Here is a 27,946-nt window from a genome sequence, read left to right as displayed (position 1 = left end):
GTCAGGATGAGCCTGCAGGAAGGGTACCACATGAGGGAGGAGGATGTCTTCCCTGTAACGTTCTGCAACTTTTGATTTTGACCATCCTTTGTTCAGGGACACATTTTTCCATTTCTGTTAGTCACATGTCTGTGAAAGGTTGTTCAGTTTAGTTCTTAGTAGTTGAATTTTTTTATGTTCATACAAAGTTTTACGCATGTTAAGCTGGCTGAAAATAAAAGCAGTTGAAAGTGAGAGGACGTTTCTTTTTTTGCTGAGTATATATATATATATATATATATATATACATATATATATATGTGTGTGTGTGTGTGTGTGTGTGTTTGTGTGTGTGTGTGTGTGTGTGTGTGTGTGTGTGTGTACACACGTATATATATAGAAAAGTATGCATCTGGACTGCACATTACAAAAATACTGAGCATTTTGAGAACACCCAAAGAAAAATTATTGTAACTGGAAGTATGCTCACATTTTATTTACAATGTATTGAGAATCTTTCTGTTGTTTTTTTAATGTTGTTGTTTCGGGAAATGTTCTTTTTTGAAACATATATTGGAGATATTTCAGCTTAACTGTAATGTACAGCTATGTAAAGTGTCTGATATGACATTCCAATAAACACTGATCTAACTAGTTCAATTAAATATCTCAGTTTGTTAATGTGCAGTGAATACGCTATATCGTCTCCTCCTACTTTTATTTTAATGGCCACAAGGGGGGCAGTGAGACTACGGTAAGGGATCATCCTAGCCTGACAAGCCAGACCCACATCAAGATGTTACATTTGCTGCAGCTAGGGTGCGTCTAGATTTCTAGGCTAGGATCATCCTAAAATAAGCTTGCAATAGCTCTAAGTTAGCTTTATGGAAAGCCTTCATCCTGAAACAATCATTGAGGTTGGCTGAAGTCAGGCTGGCCTGGAGTTCTTTACGTTTTATTGTAAAGGTCCCTGGAGTACACACGCAGACATGGACTGACAGAAAAGACATGAACTGTAGCTTTCATAAGATGCTCTGACATTTCATTCTTATCAGAACAGCCTGGGGGTCGAATGGGTGGCCACACTTCACTCTATAATCTGCAAATCAAAGAAAAGCCTTGATTAGTTAACTCAAAAAACACACAATCTACACTTGCCAGTAGATATATACTGTTGCAACTATTTTATATTAATGAAAGTCTGTTACATTCAAGCCATTGGCAGATGAGTTGATACAAAACTAATTAAGACGATCAGCTCCACAAAACTCTCCCTGTATTTATCAGTATGGCTATGTTTAGAATATGGTCCCGTCCGGCGATTTGCACAAGCAGAAGCTCGAGTGATGCGTTTTACGTTACAGCTTTGGAGACAAAGAGGACATAAAAATTACAAGATAATTACCTCTTCTGAAGAGTCAGTCATGTTTGGCAACAGCAACTTGGGGCCGAGTGGGGGTAGTGTGAGATTACCGAAGGTTTGCGTCATGTGGACAGCGTCATTACTTAGAATTCCTATTGGGGGCGACAGAAACTACGCGCTATAGCTTTAAAGTGCCCATATTATGAAAAAATCACTTTTTTCTTGGATTTGGGGTGTTATTTTGTGCACCTCCTCCTAATGCTGGAGTGTGGAGAAGACGCGGAGAACACTATGCTGATTGCTGCACCGATAGAGTAACACCTTTTGGTGGAGGCAGTGTGATGGTGTGGGGCGGCATCTTTCTCACTGGAAAAACGAGGCTTGTCATCATTGGAGGCAATATCAATGCAGAGAGATATAGAGATGAGATTCTGCAACCAATGGCAATCCCATATTTCCACAGTCTGGGACCCAACTCTATCCTCCAAGATGACAACGTTCGCCCCCACAGGGCGGGGTTTATCAGAGACTACCTCCAGAATGTGGGAGTGGAGAGGATGGAATGGCCTGCCAGCAGTCCTGACCTCAACCCCATTGACCACTTGTGGGATCAGCTTGGGCGTGCTGTTCATGCCAGAGTGACCAATACAACCACGTTGGCTGACTTGCGACAAATGCTGGTTGAAGAATGGGATGCCACCCCACAGCAGTGTGTGACCAGGCTGGTGACCAGCATGAGGAGGAGGTGCCAGGCTGTTGTGGCTGTGTATGGTTCTTCCACACGCTACTGAGGCTCCTGTTAAATAAATAATTAATATAAATAAAATGTTAAATTGCCAATATGTCTGTTTCTTCAAACTTCAATCATCCAATCCACAAAACACCAAACGAGTCAATGGCATAATAAGCTGTTTGGCATTGGCAGAGAAGATTTGGCAAATTTTTCATGGGCGCAACCCACATACTCAGCGCTGCTGCTCATCCCACAAATGCATGTTCCTTACAAATGGGGCACCATTTGAAAGGGAACTAAACAGGCTTTCCAACGGTATAAGATTTATTGCCAAAAAGTATTGTTACCACAGAGAAATAATCTACCAAAACACAAATTTTCTTATATTTTGTGCTAAGTTTAGATATATAGCCTACGCAATAGAGGGCGACAGTCAGTGATTCAATGTAGGATCCGTGCTACACAAGAAGAAGAAGCGACTTTGTGTTTCCTAAGATTGCGAAGGCATACCCCGCCCTATTCTGCCTTACTCTACCTCTGATTGGCTTACCCTGACATTTTCACCTTAACTCTAACCAATCTCACTCATCGTGCCTAAACCTAACCAATCCCACCAACGCAGGCAACGAGCACTTAGCCAATCAGAGGCAGAGTAAGGTGGGTCATGACTTCGCCGTCCTTGGAAAACCCAAATTTGCGGCACATTCGTGTCGTTTACGCTTCTTATATACAGTCTATGTGCTTACTGGGCTAGTTTTGTAATGACTCCAAGGAGGTTTTTACGATGCTGAGCGCCTGCTGACAGCCTTCCCTAAAGTTGACAGAGACACAGTAAGCTTAACCTTATAGTTTGTTTGGCAGTGATAGTGTAGCCACTGTGTTATGGAAGCTACATCTTTCTGTCAACTAACTTAGCTAGCTAGCTAATTTAGCTTTCTTTCTACGGAATGTTTAACGTTACCTCCATCCAGCTCTGTCTAGCTAGTCAAAGAAAGCATTACATGTACCTAGCTAGCAGCTTATTGGTCACCTAAGGATAAATAAATGAATCGTCACAGCGTATAAAATTTAAAGCATATTAAGATTACGGCATATTTAAAACACTTGGAAATTAAATGATGAAATTAAACATCATCGGTATACGTGCAGTTTAGTGTCCCACATTCCCCATACACTGTCCTTAATTAATTATGAACCTGCTAAACCACCTGTTCTACCCTAACCTTAACCCTAACCTTAACCTGTCTCAAATAAGACCCTCATCATTTGGGACACTCTAAACTGCACACTAAACTGCACGTAAGCCAACATGATCACCAAATTGGATTAGCTAGCTACAAATTTTACAAACTTTGTCTGTCAAGTTGTCCGTATAAATAATGTCAAGACAAACAAACACATGCCACTCAAACAAACCTTTCAAAAAGAGCTTAGGACAGCAGTTACTACAAAAATATGTTCAGTGGCCTAAACTGCTGGCAGCAGTTACTGGTTACTACTAATGTGTTCAATCTTGAATGGCCTAAACGGCTGAGGACTTCTAAATCCAGCGTTAGACTGATGGAATAATAAATATATTGGGACCATTTAGTATTTAAGGGTAGTTAGCTCTTAGGTTTTTCTCTATGTTGAAAATGTTACTGTTGAAGGCATGCACTTGATTTTTGTTTTAATCTAGATAATGTGTGTGTATTTATAATATATCTTTAAAATCTGCTTAATGTCTGGGCCCCAATACAAAAGCTTCAGATGGCTTACCAGGGTGTTCCATTTCATATATCTTCATTATTTCTTATGATTGTCCTTGACTTTAACTGTTTTGCCAAAAAAAAAAAAAGTATAAAGCTGAATCGGGCACTGTGAGTAATAGCGTATATGTAACACACTAAAAAAGGATCTCTTCAGTGATTCATATGCTTTGGATGGAATTGGAAACCACTACTTATTTTTCTATGGTTACTAAATAAATATTGTCACTAACCCGAATAACATTTGATTTGTATTTTTACCAACAGCAGTTTAACCAAAGGAGGAAGGCATGCTGCCTTTAGTTGGAGCTGAGTTGACACCAGTGCAGCTCTATCGACATCTCCTCAGATGTTGCAGGCAGTTACCAACCCCAGCAATGCAAAAGCATTATCGACATGCCATAAGACAGGTGAGGTCGACTATTGACAAGCTAAATGTTTTTCAAATTATCTTGGACATTGTATTTATATACATTTTTACTGACAAACAACTTGTATACAACAAGTGACTGAGCTGCTGTTGAGATATATATATATATATATATATATATATATATATATATATATATATATATATATATATATATATAATATATAATATATATATATATATATATATATTATATGTGTTACATATACGCTATTACTCACAGTGCCCGATTCAGCGTTATACTTTTTTTTTTTTTGGCAAAACAGTTAAAGTCAAGGACAATCATAAGAAATAATGAAGATATATGAAATGGAACACCCTGGTAAGCCATCTGAAGCTTTTGTATTGGGGCCCAGACATTAAGCAGTACTTAATTTTCAAATGGCAGAGCTGCCCACGAACAAGGACAATTTGTGGACAAGAATTAGAAATAGTAAAAAAAAAAGATAGTTTTAAGAGTGTGAGATCTCAAACAGTCCTACAGTCTGTCGCAGTAAAAAGATCCTCGGTTTGAATCTGATGAGGCCTTTTTTGTGCAGTTTGCATGTTTCCTGTACTCACGTAGCCTACCTTCAGTCGTCTGGTTTCTGTCCACACCAAAACATGTGAATGTTGTTGACATACTGCCATTGTCCCTGACCAAGACATTGATCTAAGATCCAGAGTTGTGGCTGCTGTCAATGGCTCTCGTTCAAAGATTGTTTCAGTCGTGCAACAGAAAACTCAGATTGGACAGATAGTCTAGCTAGCTGTCTGGATTTACCCTGCAGAGATCTGAGGAGCAGTTAACCATAGTCCTCATAGATCAACCGGGATTTAAAATTCCAACACAAAGAAAGCGGAAGGTGACGGACATCCGGCCGAATAGAAGGACATACACCGGAATTTCCAGCGGCAACGGAGCAGTCCCGGAAGTGGAAGGTCATGGATTTGTTTGTCTCATGCACGAGGATAAGAATGCACATGCACGGGATGCGATCCGCTCTCATGCAGATGGTTTCACACTATTCCACTTTAGCCTTTCCTCCGTACTCTACCAAACTATCATTGTTTTGTTTTTCTAGATATTGTTGATATATTTATGATCTAAATAACCAAGAACAATAAATCCTATGGCATTTATGTGTCATCGTGAAACCTAAGTGTGGTTTTAGCCTAAAGATTAAGCACTTTCTACCAAATGATTCCCCATTGTGAACATTAAAAAAAACATGAACAATTCATTATCCTGATCCTTTGCTTTTGGTTTCCAGGGTTACATCAGTCACTCCGATGAAGACGACCAAGAGAGGATACAAATGATAATCCAAAGAGCTATTGCAGATGCAGACTGGATTCTTGATAAAGTAAGGACGAAGGCCCTTTTAATTCCAAGTTGATGTGCAAATAAATTCACACTAATTCTTAATTCTCTTTTTGATTTACAGTATACCAAGAAGAAGTGAAGTTCATAATCCATGGATATGCCCTCGGGTGTAGCATTTTGCAGAGCTGCACCTGACATGAATCGTAGTGGTGGATGTACAGTTTCTATGTCTGAGTTTTGAGTGCTCATTGGGTTATTTAGCCTCGTCATTGTGGGGATGTGAACAGCCATGATGAAGCAACGTGATGAGAGGAAGACCTCACGAGTCATCGACTGTTAGGACTATACTGTATGAAATGACTGCTCAATTGAATATAATATTCACTATCTATAAAAAGTGTAAATACTGTTCTTAGATTGAAATGAGTTGACTATATAATAATAAATTGAATTTATATAGCGCTTTTCAAAGACTCAAAGTCGCTTTACAGGGGAGGTAGATTACAAAAACAGAACAAAACAAAACAAGATTCAGGCACAGATGAAAAGGGGAGGGGGGCGGGGGGCTACGGATAGGCAGAGGTGAAGAGATGGGTCTTGAGGCAGGACTGGAAGATGGAGAGGGACTCAGAGGTGCAGATCTCTTGGGAGAGGGAGTTCCAGAGCCTGGGAGCTGCCCTGGAGAAGGCTCTGTCCCCAAAACTGCAGAGGTTGGACTTTTGGATACAGAGGAGACCAGCTGAGGTGGATCTGAGGGACTGTGATGGTTGGTACGGGGAGAGGAGGTCAGTGAGGTATGAGGGGGCCAGATGGTGGAGGGCTTTGTAGCTGAGGACCAGGATTTTGTAGGTGATCCAGTGGGAGATAGGAAGCCAGTGTAGTTGTTTTAGGACTGGAGTGATGTGGTGCCAGGATTTGGAGCGGGTGATGAGTCGGGCGGCTGAGTTCTGGACCAGTTGGAGTCAGTTGATGTTGGTAGAGCTGATGCCGAGGAGAAGTGAGTTGCAGTAGTCCAGTCGGGAGGAGATGAAGGTGTGAATGAGTCTTTCAGCAGCGGGGGGTGTGAGAGAGGGTCTGATTTTGGCGATGTTGCGGAGGTGAAAGGAGGTTTTAATGACATGACGGATGTGGGGCTCAAGGGAGAGGGTAGAATCAAAGATACTGAATTCAATAAATTATTCTCAATATTTATTTGTCTTTGTTGTCTTAACAGTGTGTGTATACACACACACACACAGTGAGGAAAATAAGTATTTGAACACCCTGCTATTTTGCAAGTTCTCCCACTTAGAAATCATGGAGGGGTCTGAAATTGTCATCGTAGGTGCATGTCCACTGTGAGAGACATAATCTAAAAACAAAAATCCAGAAATCACAATGTATGATTTTTTTTAACTATATTTGTATGATACAGCTACAAATAAGTATTTGAACACCTGAGAAAATCAATGTTAATATTTGGTACAGTAGCCTTTGTTTGCAATTACAGAGGTCAAACGTTTCCTGTAGTTTTTCACCAGGTTTGCACACACTGCAGGAGGGATTTTGGCCCACTCCTCCACACAGATCTTCTCTAGATCAGTCAGGTTTCTGGGCTGTCGCTGAGAAACACGGAGTTTGAGCTCCCTCCAAAGATTCTCTATTGGGTTTAGGTGCCGAGACTGGCTAGGCCACGCCAGAACCTTGATATGCTTCTTACAGAGCCACTCCTTGGTTATCCTGGCTGTGTGCTTCGGGTCATTGTCATGTTGGAAGACCCAGCCTCGACCCATCTTCAATGCTCTAACTGAGGGAAGGAGGTTGTTCCCCAAAATCTCGCAATACATGGCCCCGGTCATCCTCTCCTTAATACAGTGCAGTCGCCCTGTCCCATGTGCAGAAAAACACCCCCAAAGCATGATGCTACCACCCCCATGCTTCACAGTAGGGATGGTGTTCTTGGGATGGTACTCATCATTCTTCTTCCTCCAAACACGGTTAGTGGAATTATGACCAAAAAGTTCTATTTTGGTCTCATCTGACCACATGACTTTCTCCCATGACTCCTCTGGATCATCCAAATGGTCATTGGCAAACTTAAGACAGGCCTTGACATGTGCTGGTTTAAGCAGGGGAACCTTCTGTGCCATGCATGATTTCAAACCATGACGTCTTAGTGTATTACCAACAGTAACCTTGGAAACGGTGGTCCCAGCTCTTTTCAGGTCATTGACCAGCTCCTCCCGTGTAGTTCTGGGCTGATTTCTCACCTTTCTTAGGATCATTGAGACCCCACGAGGTGAGATCTTGCATGGAGCCCCAGTCCGAGGGAGACTGACAGTCATGTTTAGCTTCTTCCATTTTCTAATGATTGCTCCAACAGTGGACCTTTTTTCACCAAGCTGCTTGGCAATTTCCCCGTAGCCCTTTCCAGCCTTGTGGAGGTGTACAATTTTGTCTCTAGTGTCTTTGGACAGCTCTTTGGTCTTAGCCATGTTAGTAGTTGGATTCTTACTGATTGTATGGGGTGGACAGGTGTCTTAATGCAGCTAACGACCTCAAACAGGTACATCTAATTTAGGATAATAAATGGAGTGGAGGTGGACATTTTAAAGGCAGACTAACAGGTCTTTGAGGGTCAGAATTCTAGCTGATAGACAGGTGTTCAAATACTTATTTGCAGCTGTATCATACAAATAAATAGTTAAAAAATCATATATTGTGATTTCTGGATTCTTTTTTTTAGATTATGTCTCTCACAGTGGACATGCACCTACGATGACAATTTCAGACCCCTCCATGATTTCTAAGTGGGAGAACTTGCAAAATAGCAGGGTGTTCAAATACATGAACCGATAGTCCTGTTCAAAGTGACTTAAAGAGGCTAGCCTTCACTTTTTGAGATCACCACACTTAAAAGCAACAAGATGGTCTATAGAGGGTGAAGTGATGTTTTCCCATTTGCAGTCTTTATGCTAACAGCACCGGCATTTCTCTTTTAAAACTGGTTTCAAAGTATTGTCTAGAGAGGGTAAAGGTTCCAAATATACTATTAATAATAATAATAATACCCCCAGCCCTTTTGATTATCAGATTTGATAAAACAATCCCTGCCCCATTACATCCAGTATATTCACATTGGAATGCTTTATGTGGCTTGTGTGCTCAAGGTAATTGCAGCCAATGAGTGAAGTGCAGATATCATTTTAAAGTGGTAAAATGTTGAGATTGAAAGGGGAAAGTAACCGAATGATTCAACACAGAACATGAAGAAAGAAACTCCATCTGCTAAAGAAGTTAATGTGATACGATTGAAAGTTTGAAAAATTAAATGGTACTGCAACGCAAGTTTGTAAACTGCGGACCAAAATTGCGCAATAAGGCTTGTTTAGCTATTCTCAACTCTGCGAACCCTTTACTTGTGTGCACGAGGACCACCCAACGGTGTCAAAATATATGGATATCAAATCATTTTATTGAAACAGAACATAATAGCACAATGTTAAACATGTGCTCATCCACCTCTCTAACATCTTGACAGCAAAAAATAATGACCCGCTTTATTGTGCAATACAATACAGGATTTATTCAAGTATAACCATTTGTCATTTTAATTCATACATTAAAAGACAATGACACACATAACATACAGAAAGAAGAAAAAGAGGACTATGTATTCCTCACGTGCTGTGCCCACTGACTGGTTGTACCAGAAGAATGAAATATAAGCAAACATAACACAGATGATCGAATCAGGATCAACTTCTATCTTATAAATGTATATACAGATGCATGCACATGCAGTATTTAAATTGATACAAAATGTAATAAAACTAGATATACAGAGTCAATTTTTTCAGTATAAATAGTATAAATAACATTCACTTGTATAAATAGCTCCATCTGCTTTGATGTTGGTCTGAGATATTGATGTTGAGACATTTGGTGTGAACAGGACTTAACATTTCAAATATATTCAAGCTTCCAGCACTGTAAATCCTCCCACCTGCTGACCAGGGTGGAAAACAACTACAGTAAACAGCCGGCTGTTGACACACACACACACACACACACACACACACACACACACACACACACACACACACACACACACACACACACACACACCAGAAATAAGGTGGAGAAAGGAGGTGGATATTTTTTAGGATGATGTTGGAGCTTTGGGATTGCTTCGGGAAAACGGTTGCAGCAAAGTATTTCTCTGAAGTGGGCATCGCTCAGAGAAAACAGGACAGGCACTCTGGAAATGGTCGTACAGATGTCGTACTTTTTTTTTTTTTGCTGTCTCAGTCACATCCTCACTTCTGCAGAATGAACTGGTCGATAAACTCGTTCTGCTCTGACTCCACCTTGGACAAGGCTTCATACTCAATACGATATCTGAAAGAAGGAAACATAACAGAAACCTAAATGTACACCAATAAATGCAATAAGGCAAAAATAACAGTCCATTGCATGACACATGAAATGTTAGAAATGCCAAGTACAGTAGATATGATACAGTAAACACTGATGTGACTGCTGATGTATTTTTTCTTCTTTTAATTGACCTTTAGACAGCTTTAAACTTATCCAGGCATAAGAGAAATGTACTCTTTTTTTTTTTTTTTTTTTTTTTGTGTGCTGAATTAAAATAGATCAGTCTCGCATTGCCAGACCTTCCTCCACAGCGCTGCGGAGGAAGGTCTGGCTAGTTCACACAGCATATCTGGATGGGAGAAAAACGTGATCAGGTTTATTGGCATTTCTTTAAACCAATCACAATGGACCTTTTTCACAGCAGACTTGTCATAGTAGGAAAAGCACAGCTGAAATTGATAATCTTAACAATGGCTCAATTCCATCAAGTGTCCCAGTAAGCTATTTCAGTGAGTCCGCATGCACAACACCAGGGCCTCTCCTAAGTGGAATGCAGCCATCATTGATGGTTTTGAATACACCTGTGCTTTTCCTACTATGACATGTCAACATGTCTGCCGTGAAAAAGGTCTATTGTCTCAATCAATGTCAGCGCCGCTGCAAAATAGCCTCAGGAAGGAACTTGTTTTGGTGGAACGTGTACGTTCAAAGGTTGTTTCACTCAGATTGGACAGATAGTCTAGCTAGCTGTCTGGATTCACCCTGCAGAGATCTGAGGAGCAGTTAACCATAGTCCTCATAAATTGATGGGTTCGAATCCGACCCACTGCCCTTTGCTGCGTGTCATCCCCCATCTCTCTCCCCCTTTCATGCCTATCCACTGTCTCTATGTAATAAAGGAAAAAGCCCCAAAAAATAATCTTTAAAATTAAAAAAAGATAGGAAGCCATGACCTATCCCGCACAAACCAGCACTGTGTTTGCCAGGTTATGGCATCCACCCACGCACTGGTTACCTCTCAAGTTGCATCTTCTTCTCGGCTATGAGAGCCTGAAGCTGCTGCTGTTGAGCCTCTCTTTGCTTTGCCACTGACTTCAGCAGGTTTCTGGCTCCAATTGCCTCAAGGAGAAGAACACAGGATTAATAATAATAATAATAATAATAATAATAATGTGTTGCTTTCACGATCAATCAAAAGTTCATACTTTGGCAAAGCTTTTGCATACGAGGACTACAACATCTACTGCAATAGCAGCTTTAAATGCTAAGCTTACCTTCATCTTTTCTGTCTCCGCTTCTTTCGCCAATTCATCCACCAGCTCAATTAGACCTCCCACTATCTTCTGGAACTGGCCAATTTCTGCAAAGGATAACACATTTGTACATCCTGTAGGATCTGTTGATGTTGGTGGGGATACGCAGGCTCAGCTTAGTGAACTTGACAAAATATTCAGTGCTTACTGTCCACAAATTCTTTACACTCTTCCTTGAGCTCTGAGGTTTTCTGGCTGACATCGGGCTCCAGTACCCGTAGCTTGTTGAGTTCATCAAAATAAAAGCCTGCCTCGGCTAACGGGTCTTTAGCCATGGCCACAGGGCCTGTCCCAAAGGAGACATAAAGAATGAGGGATGGAGAACAGGACAACAGAGAAAGCAAACACAATTGAAGTATAGGCTATCCAGTGAGAAGCCCTCTTTAACAAGAAACATTGTCGTTCAAAAGGTTGGTGTTTTTCTTCTTTCCTTAAATAATAGCTATATATTTTTTTTTTTCAGCCTTTATTTTTGACAGGACAGCTGAAGACATTAAAGGGGAGAGAGCGGGAGAATGACATGCAGCAAAGGGCCGCAGGTCGGAGTCGAACCCAGGCCCGCTGTGTCCGAGGAGTAAACCTCTATATATGGGCGCCCGATCTACCAACTGAGCTATCCAGGCGCCCAATAATAGCTATTTTAACAGAGATAAATCTCTATTCAGACACCAAATGTTTTATATACATTTGAAATAGTTTTGACCCCAAAAGAAGAATTGAATGACTAAAACTCAGTCGATGTCCCCACAGTGTTGTATAACATTGGAGAATACTGTTGGAACAATTTTTTTCCCCAAATACCCTTCAATTTGGTTTTCCAGTCCAGAAAAGCGCAAGTGACCCTTGATCATTAGTGAACCACAACGGTGCAAATGGGCTCTGAATATTTTGGGGTGCTGTTTTTCTTTAGGCCGTCTGCAGACTACTCAGTGGTTAGACTGAATATGTTTAAACTGTGATTTGTCAGTCTAGTATCTAGTATGTTCAGCTGTTATTCCCTGATCCAGTTCCAATAGTGCTAACCCTAGACTAACCTCAGATTTCTATTGGGAAGTCTGAAGAAGAGCTCTGCTAAAGCAACACACCTGTTAGTTCCAGCTTGTTATAGGCTGCATTATTACGCACTTGACACTGAAACCTGAACATGTTTCCATTTAAATGTGCACACATTGTAATGCTAAGCTTCCAGTTTCTTCTACCAATGCTATTTATTCTATTCTTACTAGGGCTGCACAATATATTTTTTGGTGGTGCCTTTTATATCCGATTCACTGTTCAATTTGTTCAATAAAGAACGTTGGGAATGATTTTCTTTCATTTGTTTTAAATACAACAAGCAAATTATTGTATGTTAGCAGAATACTGGAAGCAGTAGAAATGCAGAACCGAGTACACTTTATCGTTGTTTTTTTTAATCACAATTAATCTCGTTTATGGCGATATTCAACAACGTTATCGCATATTTTCCTCACATCGTGTAGCCCTAATTACTTTACTGTTGCTCAGAGGTATCTTCGTCCCTTCTAGCCTTTCAATTGTCGGTCTGGTTTAACCATTGTACAGCGTTTCGTTCTCCATGTACCATTCCTTAAAAAAAAAAAAAAAAAACGTTATACAAGTTTTTTTCTAAAGATGTCTTTCTACAACCTAAAAGTATGAAAGACCATTCAAAAAGATGGAGTTGTAGTCTCAGTCAGCTGATTGTACCCGACCAAGCTTCTGTGGCTGGTGAGTCCAAACTTTTGAACTGCAGTGTATATTTCCACTGAATACAACAGGCTTTATAGCTTGATAACATAATGCTGACAAGCGGCTTGCTATCCGACTATCGCACAGTGATAATATCTACCGTATGTCGCAGACAGTCTCTGATCTTCTTGTTGATGCAAAACAAACATGTGGTTGAACTATGACCTTCAATGAAAGATTTGGCAATGGACGAAACAGCGCTTTTTTTGTTGTTGCATGCATTATGTAAAATATTAAATGAGTTTAGTCTCTTTCAAAAGGTGGAAATAGCTATAACGGTTTACATACTTTTGGGTGTTTTCCCTGTAGAAATGTCTAACCTAAACCTAACCTAAAATTAAGTTACATTGGCTAACTTAATTCAGCTACTTAACGTTAGCTAACGTTAAGCCTGCTCACAAAAGCTAATTGGACAACGACTTAAAGCACACGCACTATCCTCGTTAAAACGAATTAAGTTCCTTAGATAACGTTATATTGAACCGTATCATACAATGTTTGGGACAGAAAACAATAAAGTTTACCTGTTTAAACCGCTATCACCGTTCACACAGATGGCTCTGTGTTGTGCGATGTGGCACAGCAAGCAAACAAACCCAAGGCAGAAAGCTCCTCCTCCCGCTGCCAAGGAAACCAAATCTTCTTCGTATATTATACGGCGGTTGGCATCCAGCTCATTGGTGCATTACCGCCACCTTCTGCTCCGAAAGGGTGGATCAGACAGTAGACTTACAATCTAATTCCCTTTAGAATAAATAAATAAACATATTTCAAACAAATAAATACCCTATTACCCCCACCTCCCCCCCCCACACACACACACACACCTAACCTGCGGTAGGCCTATATCCTCCATGCTTTATGACCTAATTTAATCAACTTTATTCAAGACACAGGTCCATAGAAACAGCACAATACAGATATATATATAAAAACAATACAGTACATTTAAGAATGGTGCCGGTGAGGCATCATTATTAAGAACATATACACATACAGGCTTCGAGTCCAATGTTTCCAAAAGCAAGATGTGTACCTTGTGTCACTCTTAGAAACATCAACTATGGGCACAATGATCATATTCTTAGACCCTGTCAGTCTACACATGAATCTATACATAAAATTTCTTAAAACAGCATTAAAAGTGGGCACATTGTTAGACATAAACATTTCACTGGCACTACTCCACCTAGGAATTTTAAGCACATTTTCAGAGCATCATTATAAGCCACTTGAAGTTTTTTCATTTTCGACTCACTAAAATTACACCACAGGTGGGCAGTATACAGTGGAGTGCAATAGGTTTTGAAGAGTGAGATTTTAACATCAGGAGTGCACATGTGGAATTTACGTGCCAGCATATTTGCCTGCCCATACAGTTTTCCACACTGACGCTGCACATCATCATCATCACAAAGGTCATCTCTTATCACATGTCCCAGATATTTAACTTTCTTTACAACCTCTAGTGGCTAGTGGCTAATGTTAGCCCTATACAATGTTTAACCCTTAAGAACGTTAACAGTACTTGACCTGTGCTTTCTCACCCATGCTTTGAAAGTAAAACGAAATGAGATTTCTTACCGTGATGCAGACCCGTGGTTTTCGGGACCCTCAGGGGTCCACAGGGTCCTTAGCAAAAAGGGGAATCATTTATTTTCAGTATAATTACATCCATAAGTAATCCAATGACAAAATGAATGACCGTTTGGGTCATGGGTCTCATATACTTTCTGTAATAAACATCTAAAAGCAAATATCCTATGAGATAGGGCTCCCTGGGATGATATCTTATGAAATGGGGGTCCATGGTATAACTTGTATCAATTTAGGGGTCCTTGACGTGAAAAGGTTTGGGAACCAGACAGTGCCACTGTTGAAGGCACTATAATGACTGTTTAAAAACAAAACGACTGTATAAAACTGATAAAGTCAGATGTTGTTTAAAGGTGCTGTAGGTAGGATTGGGAAGATCCAGGACTTAGCCAAACAATTTGAACATCAACAACTTCTCAGTCCCTCCCCCCTTTCTGCTAAAGCCCAAAATGTTCTCCTAAGCCCCTCCCCCCACAAGGGAGACTGAATGTGTGTGCATGAGCATTGATTGACATGCAGTTAGACACCCCCCCTGGCCCTGATTGGTGCATCTGAACAGGGAGCGGTGGATTTTTGCAAATCGCACTACAGGCTGTAGGTGGTACCAGAGGAGCCAGATTTTATTTATTTTTTAATAAATGACCTGCTTCATCAGTTTCAGCAAATATAACAGAAAGTTAGTTTTATAAGTCTTACCTACTGCACCTTTAATATTCAAGCTGCTGAAATGTTCAGTCTGTATAGACTCAATTAACTAAAGCATGAGAGATAACTTCTTTGCCTAGTTAACTAATTCATTCGTACATTATGTGTCAGACCTTGCAAGTATAAAGAAATAGTCTAGTATTTTTTTTAATTTTTTTATAAAGTAATCCATGTCAACATTAAATATGAATGTAATCTACATAAATACACCATAACTACAGTAAATGCAGGGGATGGAAATACTATGATCGTAGCCATAATAATAGCTGCTGACCGGATAGGTCAGAATAAAAACGGCTCGCAATCATAGACTGTTCATATTTACAGTCTATGCTCGTCATGTCATGTTACCGACTGTGGAGGGCAGCGTTATATATCACAACGCACAGCCTGCCGTGAACTCTTTCGAGGAAGAAGAAAGAAGAGGAGAGAGTTTAACTTTACAGTTTTTTTACAACTCAAATCTTGTTACTGTTGTGAATTTTCGTCTCACGGCGATAAAGGCCTGCTTAATTAGCCAGACGGTGTGCGGTTATCAAACAATACATAAGGACAGCAGCACTGAGAGGTCGGTAAGTAAACGTTCGTAAACTGATGCCTCGTTACGTGTTGTTCACTGCTGGGTGTCGTTAGCTGCGGACATAACGTCACGCACACCATTGAAAAATCTGGCACTTTAGCTAGTAGAACATAACGTTACACATCTGGAGAATTTGAAACCTTTCCCGAATGCCATTTTACGTTATAACTAATTCGGTGTGGGTTCAATTAAAAAATTAACCCAGATTTCAATACATTTGTAACTTTTAGGATTGGCTAGTTTGTCTGGTTGTCCCGCAATCGCATTGGAAATTCGCCCACCCTGTTCAACATTAGCTAGCTAACATTAGCAAAACACACCCACGTAGGAAGTATTGGAGTGACGCAAAGCGAATATAGCATTAAAGTTAACGCTACAATATTTTGTTCCAATAAAGCATTGACAAGAATACTATAACATTACCTGTTTTGAATGTACATTACTAAAGTAGCGTAATACCACGTTAGGGCCTTTGCCGACGAACAAGTAGCTAAGTATTACTACGGGCACAATTTTGAAGGGAGTTCAGTCTATAACATTTCGCTACACGACCGAACAGGACAGCCGAGCTAACCCTCTGCTTGCTGTTGACTACATGGATGTATATTAAGACCACCGGTTGACACACCGAAGACATACTAACAAAGTTTTTTCTTTGTTGTGTAAACTAACATACAACGTGACAAAAACATAAATTATAAAACGGTTCTCATACTTTAAAAGACAGCCCTGTCGTCACTGTCAATTTGGTGATACATGCGTGATGTAGTAAAAAATCAAGAACAAATAATAATGAAATGAATAAAAACAACTGAAGTAAAAATAAATAACACTTAACTGAAAGGCAGGTAAAACCATAAAAAAGTCAAATAGCATATCAACTGTATGAACCCTTTTCTTGTTTACAATTTCGATAGACTTAAAACATTTCTTGAATTCAATTCTGAAAGGGTCAAATGCCAGCTGAGACTTTGAGAACTTAGCTTTGTGGATGTGAAATCTTCCCAGTAGAATAAGTTAACAATCAACTGCACTGTCTGGGTTTTATTTTCATAGTATAATATCACATCATTGGCTTCCCGCTTAATTGAGTTATTACTTTTAGTGTTAATAGTAGTTCTCAATTTGCAAGAATTATAATGTACACAGACATTCAGCATTTGTTCTCACCGGCAAAATGGATTTGAACTGGAGGAGGTGTATAGTTTTTAACTAGCCTAATAGTTTGTTAACTAAGCTAGCTGTTTACCAAGTAACATTAAGTTTTTGTGTGTGTGTGTGTGTGTGTGTGTGTGTGTGTGGTGTGCTAACTTAGCCGTGATAGGCTGGATCTGTGGAGACTTTGGTGTAAGTTTTAGATTTAGTAACTGTTAGAGTTTAACACAAGCTAGCAAATAACTTTAACCAGTTAACGTAAGCAGGAAGCTATTTGAATTTAAATCCACAATGTTCATTTGCTAGCACTGCTATACCTCAGTTAATAAAACCATCCAAGGTTTTAATGTGGTGCATAACGCACCACACTTAACAGTATCCTGTTAAACTGAGCAAGCTCCACTAAGGGGGACCACTACCAATATCTGAAAGAGATTGAATATCAGCTACTAATTATATTTAATTTCAAGATAAGTGAGCTGCCTGCTATTGTAAATGTAGTTGATTGTTGTTGATATGTGCCCCTCTCCCTACTCCTCTAGTTTCCTGCTGAGTCACATTCCATTTAATGGGAATGGGAACTGAGGAAAATATAACAGTGTTATAGGTGGCTTCCACTCTGTATTGTGATACATGCTTTCAGCCACTGGGTGTCCTGCTTTAACACTCTTTGTCAACATTGTCTTTTCCTGGGTAGCTTCATAGAAAATATTTGGCTCCAGTTAAGGGCTCTGTGTTTTGCCAGGAATGATCTGGAGCAGTGAGAGGTTGTGGCGGCCTCATCAGTAGCTGTCACCACGGCGGGGGACCATAGGACCTCCGTCTGCAGGGTGGTCATCTTCCTCCAAAGGGACATGTCCGGGGACAGCTGCCTGCCCCAGCATCACACCCAGTCTCTCTCAACCTCCTCAGTCCCTCCTCTGACCTGTCCCAAGACCAAGACCTGCAGTTATCGAGGAGCGGTGGGCCTCGGCAACAAGTATGTCCGCATCAATGTTGGCGGGACCCTGTTTTACACCACACTGCAAGTGCTGACCAAGCAGAACTCCATGCTGAAAGCTATGTTCAGTGGAAAGAAGGAAGTGTTCACTGATAAAGAAGGTAAGTCATCTCTGAACTGCAGATCAAGGTGTTGTCCACAGTGAAAAAAAATCTATTCTATGCTGTTACCTTTCCACAACACATATGTGAAAACTAGTATTGCCATTTTAATGTGCTGTTTTCATGACATTGGCGGTTCAAATTCAACACAACCTCTAACAGCGACTGTTCAGAGTATAATGGCTGATTTGTATGTATGCTTTTACGTAAAACATGACTTCACCGACACATTTGTGGCATATTTTGGGAAAATGGATCATAAATATTTTATCGACTGCTATTGTAAACCACACTTGTTGCTCATCATGATCACAACAGGTCTAGCCAAGAATTATTGAACTAATTCTACTGAAAGAACACCAGAAAAAGTCTCACATAATTAGTGTCATTGCCTTTTTTAAGATGTTGGATTTGCTGTTATGTTGATCACGCATTGTTTAGTTTGAATGAAAAACTGCAAACTCTGTTTCGTGTCACAGTATTGTGCATCTGTGGCTTAGATGTACATATTCTCAACATGGTCTGTTGTTTCTGTTCAGGTTGGATCCTGATTGACCGTAGTGGGAAACACTTTGGCAGCATCCTGTGCTACCTACGTGACAGCACAGTCACCTTACCCAAAGGGCGTCAGGCTGTCCAGGAGCTGATGGCTGAGGCAAAATATTACCTTGTTCAGGGCCTAGTGGAGCTTTGTCAAAACACCCTGCAGGTCAGTCACACTCACACTGACTGATATTTGAAGTACAGAGAATGCGGATGTATTGTTATCAAGCCTCTGGACAGTTTGTGTATCAGCAGAAGAGTTCTGGTTCTGGTTAGTCATTTTTTTCTCAACATTATACAAAATGCACTGAGCCTAGTCAGTGAGCATCTCTGGATACTCAATGTAAAATTTCAAGTTAAATGACCTACAGTACTGCGTTTACAATTATTACACATTATACATTATTTTTTATTCTTGTCTGTCTTAACATCTGGGACCAGATACATTAAACTCTGTGTAGATTCACGACTAAAGCTGTGTGTACCCACAAAGACAGAAATATGCGTACGCGTTATTTTTTATCAGATTTGTAAAGCTGCACGTCAGCTGATTCTGTTTCATAAATCTCAATCATTCTGGAAATGGCCGCACGTGCATGAGCCTCATTCCACTCCCACTATTCGCCATAAATGGAGAAACGGCCTTAAACATCCATTTGCACGTCGATACTCCACCACTCATTAGATCTGTCACGCACCGCTGGGGCTATTTTTAATATCTGTAGCACTAATTCAATACGTTTCTGCAAACCATCATTGCGTTAAATTCTCAATCACTATGCTTATTAAATGTCAGAAGGATGATCAATTATTCATTCATATGGTGCTAATGCTAAAACAGACTTTACAAAGTGCTCAGGATAAAATTGAACGATCATTGATGATGGCTCGAATGTAAATTAAAAAGTGGTGAAATTCACTCAACTAATTTAAAATTAAGTCTATAAATTGGCCTTTTAATATTTTACAGAATGCTGTTTAGACTGCAAAAGAAAAAATAGTCCCAGAAACTTAACTCAAGATTTAAAGCTTTAGTGCGTAACTTTTTGATATTAATTAACGTCTGTTACATTCAAGCCATTGCTACAAAAGCTAATTAAGACTATCAGCTCCGCACAACTGCGTCTGTATTTCTCAGTATGGCTGTGTTCAGAAGATTGTGGCGTCCGGTGACTTTCCCATGCAGAAGCTCGAGTGAAGATAATTACCTCTTCTGAAGAGTCCATGTTTTTTTAATCCTCCTGTCCTCCTTACCTGCTAGCAACTGCATCGAGGAGGGGTGGTGGTGGGGGCTTGTGCGCGATCACGGAAGGCTTGTATCATGTGGACGCGCCGACAGTGTTGTTGTCATTACTTAGAATTCCTCATGGGGCAGAAACTACGCATTATAGCTTTAAATCAAGAATTGGATGCTTTTGCTCATTTTTCTTCTACATTTGAGGAACCATTGTTTGAGACACATGGTTTCACAGTCAGTGGGTTGCTTTCTTCAATGTATGTAACTTCATTAAATCAGTTTTTCCTTGTCTCTCTTTAATTTGTTCTATTTTAGGCTGGTTAAGAAGTTTGTCACACAACTTTGTTTAAATGTCAACATCACACAAAAAAAATTCATACAACTTAAATTCCATAAAAATTCTATTCCCATCAGCCTCAACTCTGTTGTAGTGCCAATTAGCAAATGTTAGCATGCTAACCTGCTAAAGTAAGATGGTGACTGACCATGGTAAACACCTGCAAATTAGCATTGTCCTCATAAGGATGTTAGCATGCTGATGTTAGCATTTCGCTCAAAGCACTGCTGTGAACGTGCTAGTATGGCTTAAATGATCTATAAATGGTTTCTTAGTTTACTTTAAAAAAAAAAAGTACCTTATCACAATATATAAAGGTATCAGGATATACAATACCAAATACCCTGGTAGAGGATTTTATCCATATTGTTCTCCCCTACTTGCTATTTACTTCCTTTCGCAATATCAAAAAATTCCTTCAGTTAAAGTTTATGGTTCTCAGTTTTTGACCGTAACTGTCATAACTGAGTTCTATTAAGCTCCACAACAGAGCCTTTTCAGGTGCACAGATTTGATTGGCTGTGGACAGCAGTGTATGTTTATGCCTCTAGGCTAGTTTGCTGCACCATCTGTGGAAGACAAGTGTCAGTGCCTATGCATCATACTGACAGATGTTCACGAGAATGTCTGCGAGAATGTCTGCCGGGCTTCTAAGGTTTACACATCCTTTGGTTTCCAGGGGAACAGACTTCAAGGCAGCAAGTCATTGAGTTCTAAGCTCACCTGCTGTCATTCATTCATCATCATGTCCAGTAGTTTATGAATGAACGGCACACAACCTGCCTCCTGAGGTCCATTGCATACTCTGTGTAAGCAGCATGCAGAACAAAGGGTGTTTCCAATATTCTTGTGTAGCACAGGTTGTATCAACACACTACTAACACCAACTAACATGTTATGCATGTCTTGTGCTAAAAGAACAACACAACAAAATGAGCAGCTGCCAAGTCACTTCTCTTTAGGGCTGGGTATTGTTCAAAAAATGTTGCCTATATCTATATATGTGTGGAAAGCGGTTGCACAACAGCTGAAATGGCATACTCCTTCATAGTATCCTTCAACAAAGGAGGAATGTAGCACAATATGGATGTGGAAGCAGTTATAATTAGCCTATGTGACAATAAAATTTGTTTTGGTTAAAATCAACAAATAATCGTGATAATTAATCGTGATCTCAATATTGATCAAAATAATCATGATTATCATTTTGGCCATAATCGTGCAGCCCTAGTTGATACCAATACTGTGACTTCGATACCGGTTCCTAAACAATACTTTTTGCAATACCAAATGTATAAAACAAAAGGAAATTACAACATTACACATTACGGCACAAATCTTTTTATTTATTTTTCAGCTCCTACTACGTGAGTCCCGTCTCTGTGCGTAGAGTAGAGTTTTTCCTGCGTGTCTCTACGACGTGTAACGTTAGACAGCCAATCACAAACATTAGATCTTGGTAGAAGCATGCTGCATGCTTATTGGCTCACTGACGCTGATGAGATTTACTCCTTAGGTATTGAAATTGGGTATTCTATATTCTTATTTTTGGGTATGCTTCTCTTAACAACTGTGAATCACCAGTGGATGCTGCCGGGAAGGCTGCATAAAATGTGGGATTGTAAAAGCATATATCCATCTATGGTGCATACACTAAGTTGCCAAATGTGTAGCCTTGTAAATTGAGAGGGGGGGGGGCAGAGATTTTTGGGGGGATCAAGTGGACAGAATTACTAGATTGTCTGTCTGTCTGTCTGTCTGTCTGTCTGTGCAAAAACAACTTCTTTTGCAATAAACACTGTAAAACGCGACCAGAGTCATTAGGTAGTCTAATAAAGTGACCGTACATGTAATTTACTAACTTAAATGTAACGTCACGTTGCTCATTAAGAAGCTCACTTATTTTTCTGTGCGTTTATGAGTTTGCTGTTTCATTGTTCAATGAACAGGACAACAGCCTATGCAGGCTAAGTTTGACAGTTTCTGTCTCAAAATGAAATACCTACCTTTCTTGCAAAGGCATAGGTAGATTGGTGAACCAAGCCGCACCAAGGGGTGTTACAATACATGGTACTCTGCCTCGTTTCTCTGTGTATTTGACTGGTTTAAACCTACCTGATTAATGCTCTTTTTGTTAGTAACATTTGGCCATGTTCTAAATATGTTTATGGTCTCATTTGAAATGTTACTTTTACCCATTTCAAAACGTTATACCTGGCCTAAAGACACTATGAGTATCAAATACACAATAACTACCCATGATGTTCTAACTCCCAGTGTATGTTGGTTTGTGATTGACAGGACAGTAAAGAGCAACCCCTGTGTGTTATACCTGTGGTCACCTCCAGTAAGGAAGAGGAGAGGCTCATCCAGTCCTCTACCAAGGTAAATCAGACCGTGCTGCAGTTCTGATCATTATTATGAATCTGGAATTACTGTAGAGAAGCTGGAAATAATTTAGATTTTTTTAACAGCCTCTCCCCAAGTTTGGTCCTGCCCCAGTGCCAGAAAAACAAGCAAAATGCTCTTGTGATTGGTCTCTTCATGGGATTCGCTGTTGATAATTAACAGATAAAGCCATATCCTTTAATCTCATTTAGTAGCTATTCAAAGATAAAGAAAACATTTGTATTTTTTCATGTGAATGCACTTAAATATTCATTCAAACATGCACTGCCAAATTGGTGGTGCCTACTCAAAGTGATTTAACAGTTGGTACATTTTGATATTAAACCAATAAAATCCAGATGTTTAATTTGTTTTCCCCCCTCTGTTAGCCTGTGGTGAAGCTGGTGTACAACAGAAGCAATAACAAGTACTCTTACACCAGGTAAGAAAGCCTTCCTCCAGAGGTCCCACTGCTTCCATCATTACCAGGATCACTGATTTGTTTCATTTGTTTTTCCTGCTAATAAAGTCTAATAAGCCACAGGACACAGAGCGAAGTAAATGATGAAGCACTCCTTCTCCTTCACCAGTTTGCTTTTGTCTCGACAGTAACTCGGACGACAACCTGTTGAAGAACATTGAGTTGTTCGATAGGCTGTCTCTCAGCTTCAACGGCCGCGTCCTCTTTATCAAAGACGTGATCGGAGATGAGATCTGCTGCTGGTCTTTTTACGGTCAAGGTCGCAAGCTGGCGGAGGTCTGCTGCACCTCCATCGTCTACGCCACGGAGAAGAAGCAGACCAAGGTGAGGATGGGTTAGGCCTTGTTCAGACCGACTTGTGCTCTGCATGAAAAAAACGAGTCTGGCTTGGGTGCCCGGCAGAGACTCCAGCAAGGGTAATCTGGCGAAAAAGTTGAACAAGACTCAACTTTTGTTGCAACGCACATTGGCCAATTTAAATACATGCAAGCACATATTATATATTCCTTATAGATTACTTTGTAGCATAAATGCTGTATTTATACTGTTTACCTCACAATCATCTAGACGAAAGATAGAATATTTGCCGCCATGATAACTTTCCTGAGTTATAAAATCCTTTATTAACCCATTGTGCAGTGTTTTGGCGTCTGATAAGGCTTTAAAAGCATAAATCTGTTACTCCAACTGGACTTCCTGGACTTCCATTTTATTGTATCGGCAACACAGCTCCCTGTGTGTGCTGTTTAACGCAGGGCTGTTTTTTTGGTCTGGATCCCGACTTACTGCTGTTTTTGAAAATATTAAAAGGAGGAAAAAAAAGTATTTATGGCTCCACGTAATTGAGGGCAGGACTTCTTGATACTATACCAAAGGTTTACATGCACATACGAAAAATGGCATATGCCAAAAAATTAATCAAAGTTATAGAACTGCACAAACATTGTTCTTTTCTAGATCGCAATCAACTTGAAAATGTGCTCACATGGAGGAGCCTCATATCCCATGCACTACAATCCCACAATTAACCATACACATGATATGTATACACATATTGCTCTTGTAGAGAACAGCAGCAGAATTCAAAAAAGTTAAAAGACTGATTGCAGCTGTTATTGCAGTCAATAGTGCAGCTAATAGGACAGTTCCTGAAATTAAAGTTGTCAAACATGAAGATGGATGCCAAGAATCTAAACTGGTAGGGGCAACATACCGGACCACATCATCTTTTGATATCTGTTTAACATCTACATAAACACGTACATGACTAAGTAGATCACTTAGCAATAAACACTATATTTTAACGGAAAGAAATAACTCTGCAGAAACAATAGTGTTACATTTCATCCCATGTCAGGGGGAGATGGTAAGCTGTGTACCAAGTACCAAGATGTGACACACAACACTTAAGAGAAATTGCACACCGGAGTAGGCCTGTACGATAAATCGTTATAAAATCGCGATCTCAATTCACCCCTGTTCGCGATTTAATTTTTAAATGACTTCGATTTTTTAAAGATTATTTTTCAGTGACTTGAATGGCCAGTTGAATGTTAATTCTATAAAAGGCAAGCAGTTAAAGAGTGTGCTAAGAAATAATTCTGTTTTTGATACTGTGCTTAAATTGGCAATTGACAAACTCCATTTCTCTAGAGACTAATTATGTACTAACTTTAATTATGTAAAGACATGTTCAAGGAGTTCAGATAGAGCCTGTATCAGGGCCATATTTAGTTTAATGTGTTATATGTCACTATTTTTGGTAGCCTACTGTACGTAAATGGCCAGTATGTACTTTATTTTCTTTATTCATTGAAGCCTCTATGTTTACAGGCTTGTGGTGATGCGCAATGTGCTACAGGTGCCAAAAAAATCTGTTTGGTACTGCCAATTTGTTTTGTTTTGTCATGGTTCATGTGTGCAATAAACATTACACTTCGTGAGGAAAAAAATCGTGGCAGAGAATCGTGATATCAATTCTAAGCTAAAAAAAATCGTGATTCATATTTTTCCCTGAATCGTGCAGGCCTACGCCGGAGGCACAAAAATTACTCTTAGCAACCGAAAAGAGCCTGAAGGTCTCTTTTGTAAGCTGGATACTTGGTTGTGTGCAGTCATTTGTACCAAATCAGTACTAACAGACAATGTGAATTTGGCTTTTCTGTCTTATTTATGTCCACTAGCACGTGCACTGCAATTCTTCTGTGCCACCAGTTATTTTTGCTTGGCCTGCAGGCATGCATGAAGCCTGGAAAACTCCAAATTTGGACCTGTTATGTTAAATACATGTATTCACTGTATAGAAATATTTGGGGTCTGTCTCTTCCTACTTCAGGTGGAGTTTCCTGAAGCTCGCATCTACGAGGAGACTCTGAACACCTTGCTTTACGAGACAATGCCGCTGCCTGACAACTCCTTGCTGGAGGCCACGCGTCGGAGCTACAGCAACTGCGGATCTCACAGTGAGGAAGAGGAGGGGCCCGGAGGAGCTGAGCTTCGCGAGCGTGTCCGTCGAATCCACGTCAAGAGGTACAGCACGTACGACGACCGGCCACTGGGACAGTGAGACTCAAACCACAGACCGCTGGACAGATTTCAGCTTTTCACGTTGATGATGAACATTCAAACATGAAATCTGTTAATACGTTTCTCTTTTGAATAGTTTTATTATCTTCTTTACCACTAAAAGAAGTCCAAACTGTGGCCTTGATGTAATTGCATCTGACTTTTTACTCTAGATAGTTGCGTTGTTGTCTGCTCTGTCCATCATAATTTATGAATTATTACCAGAGGATTCTGAGCAACTACTTTAAAACAAACTAGAGAACTGTAGGGTTTTTTCTTTTTTTTTTTTTTACTAAATGTAGATTAGTAGTGGAGGAATATCACAGATATGCACTATTTCTTAGTAGAAATATTGTACCAATCATAGCACTTAGACTCTGAATCAGCAGCAGAGCATGTTTAATATTTATAGATTGTATTTTTAATATACACATTTACAACAGCCTGTTGTTTTCCAAAGATGAATGTGTTTTAGATTTTTCCAGAATTAGTGTGCCTTAACATGTTTTAATGCAGTTTACCATAATGCCTTTTTCCAGCTGTGAAGATAAAAATTCTTGTTATTCAACTACTTGTTGTCTTTGTTATGTTTTTAGTAGGCAGGTATAATTAGAAAAATCTACAGTTGAACGTACACTTAAATAGCCTGGCTATTGCTCACTTCAAAGAACCGGTAACATGGACGACTGACTCGTCCCATGTTGTAATTGTAATCCTTAAGATTTCAGTCCTGGTTGATTTGCTGACAGTGACACTCTTGGTTAAAGGTAGTAACTACAAGCACGGTTCAATTTACAGGTGCCAGAATTCTGGAGACGGATGTTGGGCAGCTACTTTTCCAGAAATCAACAGAAGAGCAACGTGTATGTGTTTACAGAGGAGTCAGGCCAACTGACATACTGTAGTTTTATAAAAGGAGTCAGGCAATAATCTGCCTTTTTCCATCATGCAATGAGCAGTTTGACTTCATGCTACACACCAAGCAAGTAGCTTTCCACACAACAGCGGGACATAGTAAAAGGAGTTGGTTATCTTGCTGGGGAGTTGGAGGGGTGCAGCCTGTGTCCTGCAGCTCTTTATCTTACAGCTCACTGTAGCTGCTCCTCACTCTTCTGTTGAGAGTTTACCAGTCACAGACTTGCTGCTTCATCAGAACTATGTTGGTGTGGTTTGTTAACATTTGACTAGTCTAATCCAAGACCTTCCACTTTCGGGATTGTTCAGGTGCCGCCGGAAGTCAGTCAGCCGCCAGACATCTTTCATTACGGTCAGATATCCGCTACCGTCCGCTTTCTTTGTGTTTGCCTTTTAAACTCTGGTGGATTTATGAGGACTATGGTTAACTGCTCCTCAGATCTCTGCAGGGTAAATCCAGACAGCTAGCTAGACTATCTGTCCAATCTGAGTTTTCTGTTGCACGACTAAAACAACTTTTGAATGTACACGTTTCACCAAAACGGGTTCCTTCCAGAGGCTATTTTGCCCATGACGATTGTGATTGGTTTAAAGAAATGCCAATTAACCAGGTCACGTTTTTCTCCCATCCAGGAATGCTTTGTGGATTCGCCAGACCCCCCTCTGCAGCACTGCGGAGGGGGGTCTGGCAATGAGACACTAACATTTGACTAACAGTGTTCTGGCAACATGAGCAAACCCCCCCCCCCCTCCTGTCATTACATTTTGATTTAGATTTTGCCATGACCTGATTGATGCATGGGAGTATGAGACATCTTTTTCCAGTGGAGCCCTTCAAACCAGTGTGAAGAAGAGTTCAGACGAAACGGTGCAGAACGAAAATCTCATGAAATAACAAAGTGTTCAAACTTCGGCAGAAAATGATGTGTTCGTAGTGAGAAGCTGATTGAAAACTCTGTTTTCTTGCCCTTTAACATGGAACAGAAACACAAGGCATAATGCAGAGTTGTTAGTGGAAGCTTTCAGATAACATGGCTTCTGATGGTTGCAGGTGCACCCTCAGCCCACATGGAGGCACAAGCAGGAGGTTTAATGACAGACTCCAACAGAGGAGGCCATTCTTTATCATGTTGCTGTGACGTCATTTATTTTGCAGCAGGCCAAGGCATCAGCACTCAGAAGTGTGTGTGTGTGTGTGTGTGTGTGTGTGTGTGTGTGTGTGTGTGTGTTCTATTGTGCCAGGCTTTTAAATGAAGTCATTAAATAAGCCGCATTCTAATGAGCTCATTAATGCATTGCATGTTTCCTCCACTGGAGACCCAAATCTTTGCGTAGAGGAGCAGATAGCTGTCGCAAACTTGAA

The 27,946-nt window shown here is 40.2% G+C and overlaps 3 protein-coding genes and 1 long non-coding RNA gene across 6 annotated transcripts; 2 read left to right on the top strand and 2 right to left on the bottom strand.

The window, feature by feature from the left end:
• Window positions 1-2,759: 2,759 nt before the first annotated feature.
• Window positions 2,760-5,956, top strand: lyrm9 (LYR motif containing 9). 2 transcript variants are annotated; one of them, XM_036001288.1, is made up of 6 exons: window positions 2,760-2,779; window positions 2,827-2,906; window positions 4,091-4,233; window positions 5,507-5,599; window positions 5,681-5,700; window positions 5,767-5,956. In XM_036001288.1, the coding sequence occupies exons 3-5, from the start codon at window positions 4,114-4,116 to the stop codon at window positions 5,696-5,698; spliced, it is 231 nt and encodes a 76-aa protein (XP_035857181.1). In that variant the 5' UTR covers window positions 2,760-2,779; window positions 2,827-2,906; window positions 4,091-4,113; the 3' UTR covers window positions 5,699-5,700; window positions 5,767-5,956. The 2 variants fall into 2 exon arrangements, with proteins under 2 accessions (XP_035857181.1, XP_031141584.1); XM_031285724.2 differs by lacking the exon at window positions 2,760-2,779 and having other exon boundaries at window positions 2,821-2,906; window positions 4,094-4,233; window positions 5,681-5,956.
• Window positions 5,957-6,022: 66 nt separating this feature from the next.
• LOC116040423 lies at window positions 6,023-16,852 on the bottom strand. The gene is made up of 3 exons (XR_004102662.1): window positions 16,841-16,852; window positions 13,714-13,716; window positions 6,023-6,309 (listed from the first exon to the last, which is right to left on the bottom strand). It is a non-coding gene; the product is annotated as an uncharacterized LOC116040423 (long non-coding RNA).
• Window positions 9,102-13,708, bottom strand: ift20 (intraflagellar transport 20 homolog (Chlamydomonas)). Its single transcript, XM_031285700.2, has 7 exons — window positions 13,505-13,708; window positions 11,380-11,517; window positions 11,193-11,278; window positions 10,934-11,037; window positions 9,698-9,939; window positions 9,636-9,666; window positions 9,102-9,461 (listed from the first exon to the last, which is right to left on the bottom strand). The coding sequence occupies exons 2-5, from the start codon at window positions 11,504-11,506 to the stop codon at window positions 9,858-9,860; spliced, it is 399 nt and encodes a 132-aa protein (XP_031141560.1). The 5' UTR covers window positions 11,507-11,517; window positions 13,505-13,708; the 3' UTR covers window positions 9,102-9,461; window positions 9,636-9,666; window positions 9,698-9,857.
• Window positions 15,632-26,239, top strand: tnfaip1 (tumor necrosis factor, alpha-induced protein 1 (endothelial)). Of its 2 annotated transcripts, none has more exons than XM_031285686.2 (7): window positions 15,632-15,853; window positions 17,762-18,117; window positions 18,657-18,826; window positions 22,536-22,619; window positions 23,012-23,064; window positions 23,232-23,427; window positions 25,439-26,239. In XM_031285686.2, exons 2-7 carry the CDS (start codon window positions 17,871-17,873, stop codon window positions 25,667-25,669), a joined length of 981 nt encoding a protein of 326 aa, XP_031141546.1. In that variant the 5' UTR covers window positions 15,632-15,853; window positions 17,762-17,870; the 3' UTR covers window positions 25,670-26,239. The 2 variants fall into 2 exon arrangements, with proteins under 2 accessions (XP_031141546.1, XP_031141550.1); XM_031285690.2 differs by having other exon boundaries at window positions 15,671-15,849.
• The last annotated feature ends 1,707 nt before the right edge of the window (window positions 26,240-27,946 follow it).

This window comes from Sander lucioperca, chromosome 5 (genome assembly GCF_008315115.2).
Source record: "Sander lucioperca isolate FBNREF2018 chromosome 5, SLUC_FBN_1.2, whole genome shotgun sequence".
NCBI lineage: Eukaryota > Metazoa > Chordata > Actinopteri > Perciformes > Percidae > Sander > Sander lucioperca.
The sequence above is the reverse complement of the archived record's forward strand: the minus strand, read 5'-3'. Positions and strand labels throughout refer to the sequence as shown.